Source organism: Melanotaenia boesemani, chromosome 13, assembly GCF_017639745.1.
Source record: "Melanotaenia boesemani isolate fMelBoe1 chromosome 13, fMelBoe1.pri, whole genome shotgun sequence".
Lineage (NCBI taxonomy): Eukaryota > Metazoa > Chordata > Actinopteri > Atheriniformes > Melanotaeniidae > Melanotaenia > Melanotaenia boesemani.
In genome coordinates, this window is record NC_055694.1 from 11,164,634 (window position 1) to 11,177,698 (window position 13,065).

Consider the following 13,065-nt stretch of genomic DNA (forward strand, 5'->3'; position numbering starts at 1 on the left):
ACAATATGTCCACTAAGAGCTGTTTACTGCTGCAGCTTCACACTCGTCGCAGTCCTGCTTTCTAAGCGCTGTTCTGATTTAATCCACAAAGTCATTTTTGCTTTGCTCGACAAGGTCTCGACTGTTCACTTCATCAGTCCAGTCGAGGCGCTCATCCACTTGCGCGACAGCAGCGTACAGCCCAGACCGATAAGTTGCAGCGCAAGGAGATTGTGGGAGGACTCTGACAAGGTGTTCGCCCGGAGTTATAGAGGCACAGAGGGAAATCGCACAGAAAATCGCGAACTCCTCACCAACAAAATCCCAATTTGTTTATGCCGGGCCGGGTAAAGAGAAGTACACGCGCGCTGTTTTTACGCACAAGCAGCAAAAGAACCCGCGGAGGGAGCGTCCGTCTGCCGCCACCATGTCCGCTGCAACAGCTTCAGTAGCAGATGTGTCCAGGACTGATTTTACAAACAGGGATAATAGCCGTGTCCGGAAAAACACAGGTAAGACAGATGAAATAGGGAATCAAATGGTGTCTGGATAATCCTGGAAACGAAAGGCAAATAAAATATAGAGTTGAAGGGTCATCATCTTGTACAATATCCTCTCAGGTACTTGCAAGCAGTTTCCCAACAACTGCATAAGAATTTATAGCCAAAATATGTAATGTTATGGGATAAATGGAAAGACTGTTTTTATTTAAGTCATATATATATATATAAACAAAGCATGTACAACTATTTATTGAATTTGTGTTACATTAGTACATTTGAATAAGAATTCCACATTTTATGAGAAAGAAAGAAAGAAAGAAAGAGGTAGTAAAATGTGATGACTCTTTAATGATTCTGATACACAGCTGGACATCTCATACACACAGCCGCGCATGCATTACATAAAAGTGAGGGACTCTGTTACTTGCAATGAAATGTGTCCTTGTGTTACATAAATGTTAATGTGGTGAGATAATGCTGATGACCTTCAGGAGTTTTTAACCCAGTAGTCATATTTTAAAGTTTTTGGGCAGAAAAGGGAAAGAATGTGCATATTCTTGCTTAATTTTCATCCTCTCTGACTTCACAAGTGTTTTTTTGTTCACTATCTGACAATGAAGTTTTAATGTGGTTTGGTGCCTCTTGTGGAGACAAAGTGCACCACGTGTTTTACCCTGAAGTGCACAACTCCACTCTCATCCTTGCATATTTTCCTTCATTTGATTATACACAGAGGAAATTCTTTCACAAGTGTAGCAAGTGATAACAAGAACCTGATCGCATTATCCTTCAAAGCCACCTAATTCATAAGATTGTGCTTGTTTGCCATCCAATTGCTTTTTTCATGATGAAGTCACACTCTGGTGTTGTATGCTCATCATGCCAGACTGCTGGCACAGTGAATCAACACAGCGAGAGTCCTCGTCTCCTGTAATATGCTGAGCCCCCTGTGCTGCTCTGTGTGATAGCTGATTGTTTAGCATGGTTCCAGATAGCCCGTGTGCTTCCACCATCCTCGCAGGCCTTTTGTTTAATGATTTATCACATTTCCTGCATTGATATCGTAACAGTCGATGCAGCATGCACGAGCCTGTTCCAGGGAGGCTGTGTTTTTTCATGTAGTGTTGTGCAGCCATACAGGGGGTCAGTGCTGATAGCTGTGGAATGACAGTCCCATTCTCATTTGCAATTTCCCCTTGTTGGTTTTTGCTCATATGATTCATCCTGAGCTGCTGCTGCTGAGAGTATGCATTTTGAGTTGTCTTATAGTCTCTGTGAATACACATTTCTTCTGAGGACATGTGACTTTTACATGTATCCAAACTTTGGTTGATTTTTACTCACAAATAACATTAACAACATAAAGTAACAACAGCTGTATTTGTTGTACACAATCTGATTCCCCACCAAGTGACCACCAGCTTTCTGCTTTAGGTCACCCGCAGGCTCAGTGCACACCCATGCCCCTGCCAGCCCTTGGCACTCAAAGGATCATTCAAGGCAATGGGACCAATGTGGGCACAGTCATTTCTTTACAGTGTCCAGCCAAACACAAACTGGTAGGCAACGAGCTGACGTGTGTTTTGGACAACAACAGCCCCCATTGGGTGGGGGAGACTTATTGTAAACGTAAGTAGAAACCAAGAACAGACTACTCAGTGACCTCCTTGCAGTTGAACGAATGTCACTTTATGCATCTAACTGTTCGTTTTTATTTACCAAAATGTCTGTATGTGTAGAATAAATGTTGCTAAAGCAGCAAAACTGCAGAGGCTGCAAAACTTCCCTTGAGCTGTCAGCTCATTGTTCTGGAAAGATGCAGCATAGGGCACCAAACATGTAATTGGCGAGAGCAAAGCTGCATGAAGATACATGAGGTTGTCTTTGCCATAGGATAATCAGATTCTTTTGACTTTAAATTGTGTGAAAACACACTGAGGAGAAAAGGGTGCACAACCAGAGGTTGCTAGTGAAATAATGGAGAGACAGCTTTTAATTATTTTAAGAATCAATACTTAGTGGAGGAAATATGCTATTTGATGTGAAACTGAAAGAAATTTTAACTTTTTTTGTTTGTTTTATTTGATTTATCATTATTTGTTTTTGTCTTTCCATGAAGAGCTGGCACCTTTTTGCAAAATGGCTTTTCATCCCTCCAGTCTCCTCTGGATTATGACATTGAATGCTGTATTTAAGCTGTCTATGTTTCAGACTTTATAGCTACAAACATGAAATTAGGTAGCAGTCTTGTTTAAGTCTGATTAGGAAGTTTCATTCAGATTTATGCTGAATTATGAATGACATTTAATTTGCAGACTGCATGAAAAAAAATCTGTTAATCAGTTAATTCTCCTCTATCACACTCCAGCTCTGTCTCCTTACGAGGACTATGGTTTCCGTGTGGCTGTGCTGGCATCCATTATAAGCTCAGGCATAATCTTACTCATGTCCATGGCCTTTATCACCTGCTGTCTGCTTGACTGCATCAAAGAGAACAAAAGAAAAAAGGAGGAGAGGTAAGTAGAGATGGAAAAAGTTCTACTTTCTCAGAAAGTTAACATCATACACTTAAAATTGTTAAACAGATGCCGCGTAAGTGGCACTTCAGGCTGATAAGAGCTACGTTTACAAAATGCTCATCTCTAGCAAGCATGCCACTCTGGGGGGGGGGTAAAAATGCAAATGGAGTAGGGAGGAAGTACAAAAAGTACTAAAACATGACAAGTGACTCCAGAAAAGCACTGTTTTTGTGTCCAGAATGACATGCTAAAATGCTTGTTTAATCTTGAAAACGCTGTAACCCATGAATCATATTTCATTTTTTCATAATAAAATGTAGAACCTTTCTTCCTTAAATGGAGGTAAATAATAGCATAAAATGACCTGAGTAAAATACAAATGCTACAGAACTGTACTTTAGGGTAAACTGAGTTCAAGGTTAGTAAGTTAGGGTTAGAATTAGCAGTAATGTTCAGGTCTTAATTATTTTTCTTGGCAGAGAGTCAGATGTGTGGCATTTTGAGGAACAGGAACAGCATCGGGACGACAGCAGATCACATTACAGCCATAAAGGTCGAAACAACAATAACAACAACACCCAGGAGAAAGCATTTCCTCTGTGGGACACTGGTAACCCAGCCATGTGTGACAACATAAGACCCTGCAGGTGTGGACTCATTTTCACCTAAATGCTTCAAAAAGGGAAAGAATTTATAACTTGTGTGGTTAAAAAAAAAAAAAAAAACAACATCTTCCTATCTTTTCCTCCTTAGATGTCAGCAGCAGTATGTCTATGGTCCCCCTTCCTGCAACTATGGCCCCCTGCCTCCACTTGCTGCTCTTCCGGGACTTGATTATGAACAGCCACTCCTACCCCGAAACCTGGATTATTGTCCACCTCAGTACCCTGGACCTCCTCTGTCCTCCAGTCAAACAACCAGCCCAATCCCATTGCCTGGGTCTGGAGTGGTATGGCAGTACGGAAGACAGCACAGCAGATTATCAGAAGCCAACCCACCACTCACAAATGAAACCAGCACACGGAATATAAACTCAAACAGGAATATAAATCCCAAAGAACTTTCCATAAGGATTATATCAGTGTGAGGACACATTGCCTGTGGCCATTCATCAAGATATTGTTTACTGGCCAGATCTGTACAACATTAACTCTATTAATGAGGAGTACATCAGGATGTGTTGTCTTTTTTTATGTCTGCAGTGCTACACAGTATGAGGGTTCTGTAGGTTTTGAGATTACAGGTTTACAGCATGTGCCTTGTGTGAACTGTGATGGCACACTGCCCTCTGGCGGGAAAGGGGAGCCATCGCATTTTCTGTGACGTGGGTGACACAATTCAATGATGTGGAAAGATTTGTACTTGAATAAAAAAAAAAACCTTGTGGTTAAGGGTCAAACTTAAGGTGTTTATTGAAGATCATAACACGTTGTATTAAAATATGAAGGTGTCATGGTTTTTAAAGCCATTGTCCGATATGTAAATATAAATTCTAAAGAATAAAAATAAACCAAACTCTAAAATCAGTGGTGCACTGGAGTGTAGTAAACTCATACGGAAAGCGCTTCTGTAATTGGGTGTAGCTGCCACTCCTCCGTCGCTGTCTGCAGTTTGTCGTTATGGAGGTCGGTCATGTGGCGGCGCGGCGGCGGATCGTGCTCGCGGAACGTTTCAGCAGAGACCGGTCGCCCCGGCTACGCCAGGAAGAACCGAGCGACATTCACGGCGTCCATGTGCTATGGCAGGTTTGACAACCAGGGGTAAGACGTTTTTGGGTTTTAGAGTATTTACTGTTGGCGACTTATTGCTCGCATGCGCAGACATTGTGTGTAGGCGCGCGACTTGTTGCAGAAAACTTAAATCGGCCACAAGGGCTTATATTGACAAAACTTATTTTTATTAATTTATTATCTCATCTCATCAGTCATCCAACCCTTTATTCAAGAGATTTAAGGTGACAGTGCTGCTTCTTCTTACACTCGCATCCCAAATCTAGTCTGGGTTTAGTCCTTCTTAAAGGGGCCTTTTCAAATGATTGTTACTGTTATGTCAATATATATGGTAATAATAGCTATTAAAAATGAAACGTTGTAGCTACTGGAGGTGGAACTTGTTGAACTAATGTATATACTGTTTTATTTATCCTGAAATGTTTACGGGTTTGAGTAGAATACACCCAACATAGCTTTTTTTTATCTTCAGTAGAAAAGAATAAAGTTTTTATTATTTTTGATGAGAAGCTATTGATTGCTTGCATCTGTAAACCATTACACCGTTTCTTTAATATAACTTTTATAAGCTGGAAACCATTAGGTTAATGTTTAACAACATTGAGTATTTTAAAAATCTTAAATATTATTACTCTGTGTAAAATTTTCATTTAAAAATGATCAGGAAGACTGTCATATTATTGAGGTGGAATAGAAAGAGGAATATTTCCCTCTGTGATGTGGAACAGTTGAATCATACCACATCCCCTTCATCCATTTCTTACCAGCTAGCACAGATAATATTTGCTGTTTTCAGGACAGTTGCATTAATAATAATTGCCTAACTGCTGATCATCTACAAGCAGCCGACTTCAGTAACATGCATTAGCAAATGTTATTGAAATAAAATGTGTTCAGACAAATTTGCTACAAATATCACTTCCTTAAACAGGGGTAATAAACCTCTTAGTAATTTATTTTCAGAGTGGTGCTAATGCCAAGCCCAGCTTACAAAGAAACTACTTAAGGCGAGATATAAAATCTAGACGCCATCAACTGGAGCTTTGTTACCCGTTACCAGTGTCTAGGGTCATAAGCTGTTAACGACCTCACCTCTACACTATATAAACTTTGCACACAACTGCTTTTACATCAGTTTAAGGTAACATTTCTTTATAGGGTTAAATTCATTTTATGAAATGTTTTCTCTCGAATCTTTTTGTGATCAGACATTGAAGGTTACAACGAGCAGCTCCAGAGTGACGCCCAGTTCCTGTGCTCAGACCAGCGGATGGATGCAGAGTTGGTTGACAGACTGGTGCTGCAGCTGAACAGGATCTACCCCCAAATACTCAATGACAAGGAAGCCTGCAAGGTCACTGCAAATATATGACACAATTGTTTAAAAAGAAGAGATAAAAGCATTCAGATTTTTATTCTTATCATATCTTTGCATCTGAATTTGTTAAACGAAATTTGGAGCAGAAGCCCATTTCTCATATACAGTTGCAAGATACCGTTTGTGAACACTTTGGAATCAGCAGGATTTTTGAATTGATTACTTGTAAAACCTTAATCTAAGACATATTTACAGACAAACATCATCCTTCAAAACAAGCAATTTTCATGCATTTATTAAGCACACTAAGTACTCATTGAGCCTCTTGGCTGGAAAATGTAAGTTTACCTTTTCATAAACATCTTCTTCAAAAGCTAGTTTAGGAGGTGAGACTGAACCTATGGTAAACTTAAGACAAACTGAATAACTACAGAAGCATTTCTTAAAGCCCTGCTTGTTAGGGTTAGGTCCACATTGAGCAACATTTACACCTGCAAAATGTGCAATTCTCAGTTAGGTGAAAAGCATTTAAAAGCAAAACACCAACAATAATTTTAGACTGATCAAAGCAAGGAGTGCAGTTTAGGCTGGACTACCAGTTTACTACCAGTTAGCCACCTCAGTAGTTGTGATGGTGGACCCAGAGGACGAATCCACCACTCAGAAAATTAAGCCTTTCTGAATTCTAATGATCAAAAAGGAATGAAACCAACATTTTATTCAAGAAATAGTTAAGTGTACTAACTCTGCTATAAGTTCGTGACCTTGTTTTTGTACATAGTTTCCACTTAAGTGATGGTCAGATAAACTGGCCACCCATGTACCATGCCTGCCATTCCCTGGGTAGACTCTAGCCTCTTTGCATCCCTGAATTGGATCAAGTGGATATACACAAATGAATAAATATCGATCAGACCACATTGTACGAGACGTAATTGGAGAAATCTTGGTCATATTTAAAAGTTTAAAAAAAAATTCAACTCAGCATCTGTCTCATTGCAGTTCAGGAGGCTGAGTGTGCCCACCAAAGTGCGGTTACCTGAGTTATTGAAGTACCTGCGTGCAAAAGGTGAAGAGGCATGTCATGAATTCTACAGAGCACTTCACATCCATGCTGAGGAAGTCTACGCTAGCCTGCCCACCAGAATCAGACAAAGAGGTAAAACCTAGGCAGAGACTGAAGCAGTTTCTTGGGTCAAAATTGCCAAGTAGGTTTTTAATAAAGCTGTGGTTCCACAAATGCAGATGGCAAACATATTTTCAAGATATAAATTAATGCACGGTTGTAGAAACAACCTGCAAGAGAGCCAGAAGTAACCAGAAAATGTCAAATATTGTGTGTTATAGCCCCATGGATCATTTTGTAAGTTTTAGAAACTGCTTGTTCATAATTTATTTAAAAAAATGTATGCTGTTGAAGTTATAAATCCATATAATCAGATGGTTTGTTGTCCGAAAAATATCATCTTTGCACAATTTTTTGTTGTCTATAGTGTTTTAAATATCCTGTTAATAAATGTGAGGTTTCCAGTTTATCCTATGTGTTTGAAGTGGGAAGGTTAGCAGTTTCCACAGTGTTCTATAATGGTGGGTCCCCTGCTGTGTAAATACGCATGTAGGCTTATCCTGTTTAAGATGCAGAGAGAAGCCAGTGTGCTGCCTGCACTGCAGTTCTAGGTTGTTATTTCAATCTTGGTGTTTCTGTTTAATCACTTTGACTCTCTTTTGTAGAGATGGCAGATTCAAAATTAGCTAACAATGTGGGAATCCTGCAAAAGCGATATGCGCTCAATGACAAAGGTAAATTCAACCTATACCTTTAAGCTGGCAACAATAAAGCAAGAATGAGTTCTCAGTTTCATAGCCTCAACTTTAATAATCAAGACAGTTGATTTTTGCTGTAACACGGCAACTGTAATTAAGGTGTTGCCCTTATATATAACATGAAAAAATTATGTTTTAAACTTTGTTTTTATGGGTAATCCATCTGTATGCAACTTTGTAGCTTTAAATGTTATTAAGTTTATATTATCATTAATGATTAACCAGGAATGAAGCTACTTCATCTCTATTGTATCTGGTAATGCAACAGAGGTGTGAATGGTTAAATGGGGTTTATCCACAGACACTCGTGCAACAGGTTGCTAATTTGAGACTTGTTCTGCAGTTTTTCGCACCATCACAGTGCTTTTCTACTTCCTTCCCACTTACAATGAAAAGCACAGCTTTACATCCAAGCAAAATCCATGCTCAGACAGAATAATCTGCAGACTTAGATGTTTTACTAATTCATAGTTTACAATTCACATCATTTTACAAGTACGACCTTACAGAAAATTGAGGGATATGTTCACATCTCAGTTTCATCAGCCCTGAATTGCAAAAAGCAAACTTAACATGCATTTCTGATTAGATTGGTCTGCCCTGTTTCCAACTGACAATCATTTTCTGTTACAATTGTTATCTGAAAAAAAAAAAATCTAATTTCACCCCTGCAGTACAGCATGCTACTTTTTATAATGTTTAATTCTTACAGTTTGTATGATGCCTCTGCATCTCATTATTGATCCACACATAAACCCCTTAAGCTCTTCAGCAAACATATGGTGGTCTATAGGACCTTTTAACTCCTCGAGCAGAAAGTGGGTCCCACTTATCATTGCTGCTCTGCCTTTCATTATCCCATTACATCCAGGACTCTGGCTTTGTGGGTCAGTTAAGCTCATGTGGATAGCTGCTTCCTCTGCCATGCATTCCTTTGAGCGATCAGGGGTGCATTCACTGGGTCAAAAGTATGACAGTGTGGAAATGGGCCATGAGAAGTGGAATGAAATGACTCCTAATCACTCGTCATACGATACACTTAGGGCTTGTTTAGATGCTGAAAAAAGGAACAGTGTTTCATAGGGCAGCTTTGAACTTTTGACTGTTGCTTGTCCACACATTAATTAAGATGTCAATAGTCAATAATGACTATTTTCTTTTCTTTGCTTCTTCAGGGCCAATGTTCTTCCTAAGCTGTTTTAGTCTTGTGGTTGGCATTGCAGTTCTCTACTATTATGGAGGTGAGTCTATTAAAATCATGGTGCAACTGAAGACAATTATTTCCAGCTGCTTTCAGGATATTTTTTAACTCCCCCTCCCATTTTTTTTCTAAACACAGAGGGCGAGACTTTGAGAAGCACTGGAGCATTTCTTCACTGTTCTGCAGCAAAACTTAGTAAGGACGCTAAGGATGTTTTTATTTCCTATGCAGAGGTGGGGAAACAGATATTATGAGACCATTAAGGTGCTGAAAATGTTCAGAAGTAGTCCTTTGAGAGGAACAAATTGTCGAACTTGCCTCTTTGCTGTGCCAAAATAATTGAATATCCTCCCCTCTGGTGCAGCCTGTGTCTGACTGTTTGTTTTAAAAATGCAACTAATACAATTTTTTAAAATTCCAAAAGCATGCCACATTTAGACTAAAAAGGCCACAGATTATTACTTATGACAGAAATGGATATAAACTTTATTATGCTTAATTTCTTTTTAAACAAATCTGGTAGACTTGCAGCTAAAGGTTTTGAGAGCAGGTTCAGTAACACTGGTAACACTAAGTGACTGATATCTAATGGGAAAGATGGACATAGAATTAACTTCCAAAGCCAAGCACAGTTGTGAATGGATGGTGGCTACCAGTGGCCAAACTATTCCAGATGTGAACACGTTTTGATCGGCGAGTAGATCCAGTGGCCTCAGGTACAGCAATGACTACACAACACTTAACTACTTCAAAATTGTGCATGTGTTCTGTCTTTTTCTATGTGCCTTTTGAGGCAATACTTGTGGCCCTTTTCCACTAGTACCCACTTAGCCCCACTGTAATTCAGCTAACACCACACCACCCCGGTTTAGATTGTTCCCATCACAACAAAGAGCAATTTAGGCCGCATTCAGTGTGAACGGGGTCGTCTTAGCAAGGCAGCCGGTAACTATTATGAAGTCATTTGTTTGCAACACACACGGAGTACCAATGGAGGACGTGATTTACTTGCTGCTTGGTTTAATGCTCATAATCAGAAAACGGTTTATTGAGCAAAGCCAGAGAAGGCTGTTGGCTGAAGGTGCAAACATCAGGACTGGCGAACTGCTGCTTCTGCCAGTGTTGTTATCCACAGTCTGGCTTGTGGGTTTTAAAGATGGCGGAATCGGGAGTTGCTCTCATGACTCATCCCATGATGTCAAATTTGGGCAAATAGTGGCCTGCTATTTTGAAATTATTTTCTTCCCAGCCTTGCACCTTCAGAACCCTGACGGAGTAGGTACTAAAAATGTAACTACTCGCCCTGGGAAAAGTCCTGATGGGAATACCTACAAATCTGCAGGGGTGGTGTCGGGCAGGGCTAGGTGGGAAAGGGCCATTTTAGTGATGCAAGGGTCAGGTTTTTTCCAACGTGCGGGTCCATTTATATAAAACATTCTTGTCTGCCCCAACCTGCTCAACCAAACCAATTTTTCCAACCCAGCCTGCTTCACTGCTATTAAATACACACTAACTATGCATTTTAAGGCTGATTTCATCTGGCCTGAAAAATGTGCTTGAGAACAGAGTGAAACTGGCAATTGGCAACAACAAATGACAAAAGATTACAGGATACACACATTGCAGCCGCATAGTAATTAAAGTGAAAGTTTGTTGACATGACCCGACCTGCGGGCAACCCGAGGGACCTGCGGGTTATGGGCCCGCACATCACTAGTTACTTATCCCAAAAAGGTGCTCTCCTTTTAGTCCTGCTCATACAATGCCAGTACAGCATTTAACTTCAGACCGTTCTTACCTCACACACAGAGCTGTTTGTCCATTCAGAGGCACCGTAGTAAAAATTATGGCACAAATATGGCAGCTCCCATGTGCGTGGACCCACAATAAGTAGATATAAATGGCTCATTCTAAGAGAATAAAACTAAACGGTTATTTTGGTGAAGTGATTAGATACGAATTGAAACACAGTTTTTAATGTGTTAAATTTTCACACTGCACCTTTAAAGTTTTGTTGGGAGGAAACCAAAGAGAGTTTTCAAATCTACCTTTTGTCCTGGTGATAAAGATGAGAGACCTGGGAGGAAGTCACTGAAGTCTTACAGTTTTTGAGCTATCACTGTCTTTTTTAGTGAAAGGCTAAGCGGTGAAACATGAAGAGCTAGAACATTTTCTTCTTGATAATTCCACTACCAACTTGGGTTATGTGAAAAGAAAGTACAACCGCTTTAATTTTTTAAGGGTTTATATATCAAGACATAATAAATTATCTGGTTAGTATTGGGTAAATACAGTCTCAGATGAACTTGACTGTGATTGGTACAAAATGGAGTGAGCACATAACACCAGTTTTAGCATCTCCAAATTGGTTTCCTGTTTCTTACAAGATCCCATTCAAAATCCTACTTTTTGTTTTTAAAGCACTAAACAATCGAGCTCTTTCTTACCTATTTGAGCTCCTATTTATTTATGCTCCAGCAAGATCTGTGTGATCCAGCTCCCAGCTGATGTTATCCATTCCAAAGACGAACTTTAAGTCTTGAGGTGACAGAGCCTAAAAAAATCCCTAAAAAGTGTTTGTAAAGCACTTTGGGCAACATGACCCGTTGGAAATGTGTTATGTAAATAAATTGACTTGACCTGACCTAATATTTTATTGTTATTATCTCAAAAACAAAGCCAAAATGTAAAGTTATTGTGTGAAAAACTAAGTCCACCCTCAGTGCTTCTGTAGGAATTAAGAAAATAAGTAGCTGCTAATCAAATTCACTTGATTAATTGATCATCAACAAGTATAACCTCATCTTTAAAAGCAAAGGTTTTGGCAGGTTCTCAGTCTGGAGCATTCAGGCCTCAGTTAGCATGTTCAATCTTTAATTTCATGACAATACAATTAGAGAAAGACTGAACAAGTGTGGCTTGTTTGGAAGGTTGCCAAGAGAAATCTTCTTCTCTCTAAGAAGAAGGTGACATTACCAGTTACGTTTGCAAAGTTCTCAACAAATTACAAGACTTTCAGAACAATGTACTCTGGACAAGATGAGTCCCAAGTGGAAATGTTTGGCAATAATCCACAGCACCATGACTGGTGACACCAGCCCAGCATAGCACTTTGTCAAGCATAGTTTGGAAGAGTGATGATTTGGGCTTGTTTTGCAGCAACTAGCAAACTTGCAGTTATTGAGTCGATCATGAACTCCTCTGTATACCACAGTATTCTAGACTCCAAATTGTTTGAAAGCTAAAGCTTGGCTAGTCACAAGCACAGAAGCAAATCCACAACAATATGGCAAAAAAGAATCAAGGTGTTTGCAATGGCCCATTAAAAGCCCAGACCAGAACCTGGTTGAAATGTTGTCGTTGGACTTAAAGAGGGCTTTGCATAAACTAATGCTCGCAAACCTCAGTGAACTGAGGCAATGTTCAAAAGAAGGGTTGGCCGATAGTTTCCACAGAGACATGAGATACTTTTTATTTCACAGGAAAGGATTACTTCACAGGAAATGATTTTTTCAGTTAAATCATTGGTTATTCTTAGTTTTCCACATGTTGGCCTTTTTACAATCTAATATGGCATGTAGTGTTCATTACAGAAGACTAAATTGATCTCATTTTAAGACTTGGCAACAACCAGAGGATTTTTTTTAAATGTCATGAGACATAAAAGAGATTAAATTAGTGCTTTGTTGTTCACATTACTGTAATTAAGATATATACAGTGACATGTTTTAGAGCCTGGGAAATCACACTGAATGACTAATTTAGTCAGAAATGTCTTCCTATAAGATATGCAACATATGTGAGTATTAAAATTTTTTGTGTCTATAATGATATTTCACTTTTGAAAATCACAATGTAATGGCACACCTTCAATGTGACAATGTGTTCATTTTAATTACTTACTTACTTAGTTACTGAGTGCAACAAAACCCAGTGTAGCCTGTGCACACTGACACTGTTCTGACCAGAGGTGGCGGCATGGCTCAGCAAG

The 13,065-nt window shown here is 39.4% G+C and overlaps 2 protein-coding genes across 3 annotated transcripts; both read left to right on the plus strand.

The window, feature by feature from the left end:
- On the plus strand, nt 1-4,465 carry LOC121652311 (sushi domain-containing protein 3). The gene is made up of 5 exons (XM_042005031.1): nt 1-491; nt 1,917-2,111; nt 2,851-2,998; nt 3,481-3,648; nt 3,755-4,465. The coding sequence occupies exons 1-5, from the start codon at nt 407-409 to the stop codon at nt 4,086-4,088; spliced, it is 930 nt and encodes a 309-aa protein (XP_041860965.1). The 5' UTR covers nt 1-406; the 3' UTR covers nt 4,089-4,465.
- Nucleotides 4,466-4,537: 72 nt separating this feature from the next.
- Nucleotides 4,538-9,561, plus strand: LOC121652312 (caspase recruitment domain-containing protein 19-like). Of its 2 annotated transcripts, XM_042005032.1 has the most exons (6): nt 4,538-4,761; nt 5,940-6,085; nt 7,052-7,208; nt 7,781-7,849; nt 9,049-9,114; nt 9,213-9,561. In XM_042005032.1, the coding sequence occupies exons 1-6, from the start codon at nt 4,740-4,742 to the stop codon at nt 9,326-9,328; spliced, it is 576 nt and encodes a 191-aa protein (XP_041860966.1). In that variant the 5' UTR covers nt 4,538-4,739; the 3' UTR covers nt 9,329-9,561. The 2 variants fall into 2 exon arrangements, with proteins under 2 accessions (XP_041860966.1, XP_041860967.1); XM_042005033.1 differs by lacking the exon at nt 7,781-7,849.
- Nucleotides 9,562-13,065: the final 3,504 nt, after the last annotated feature.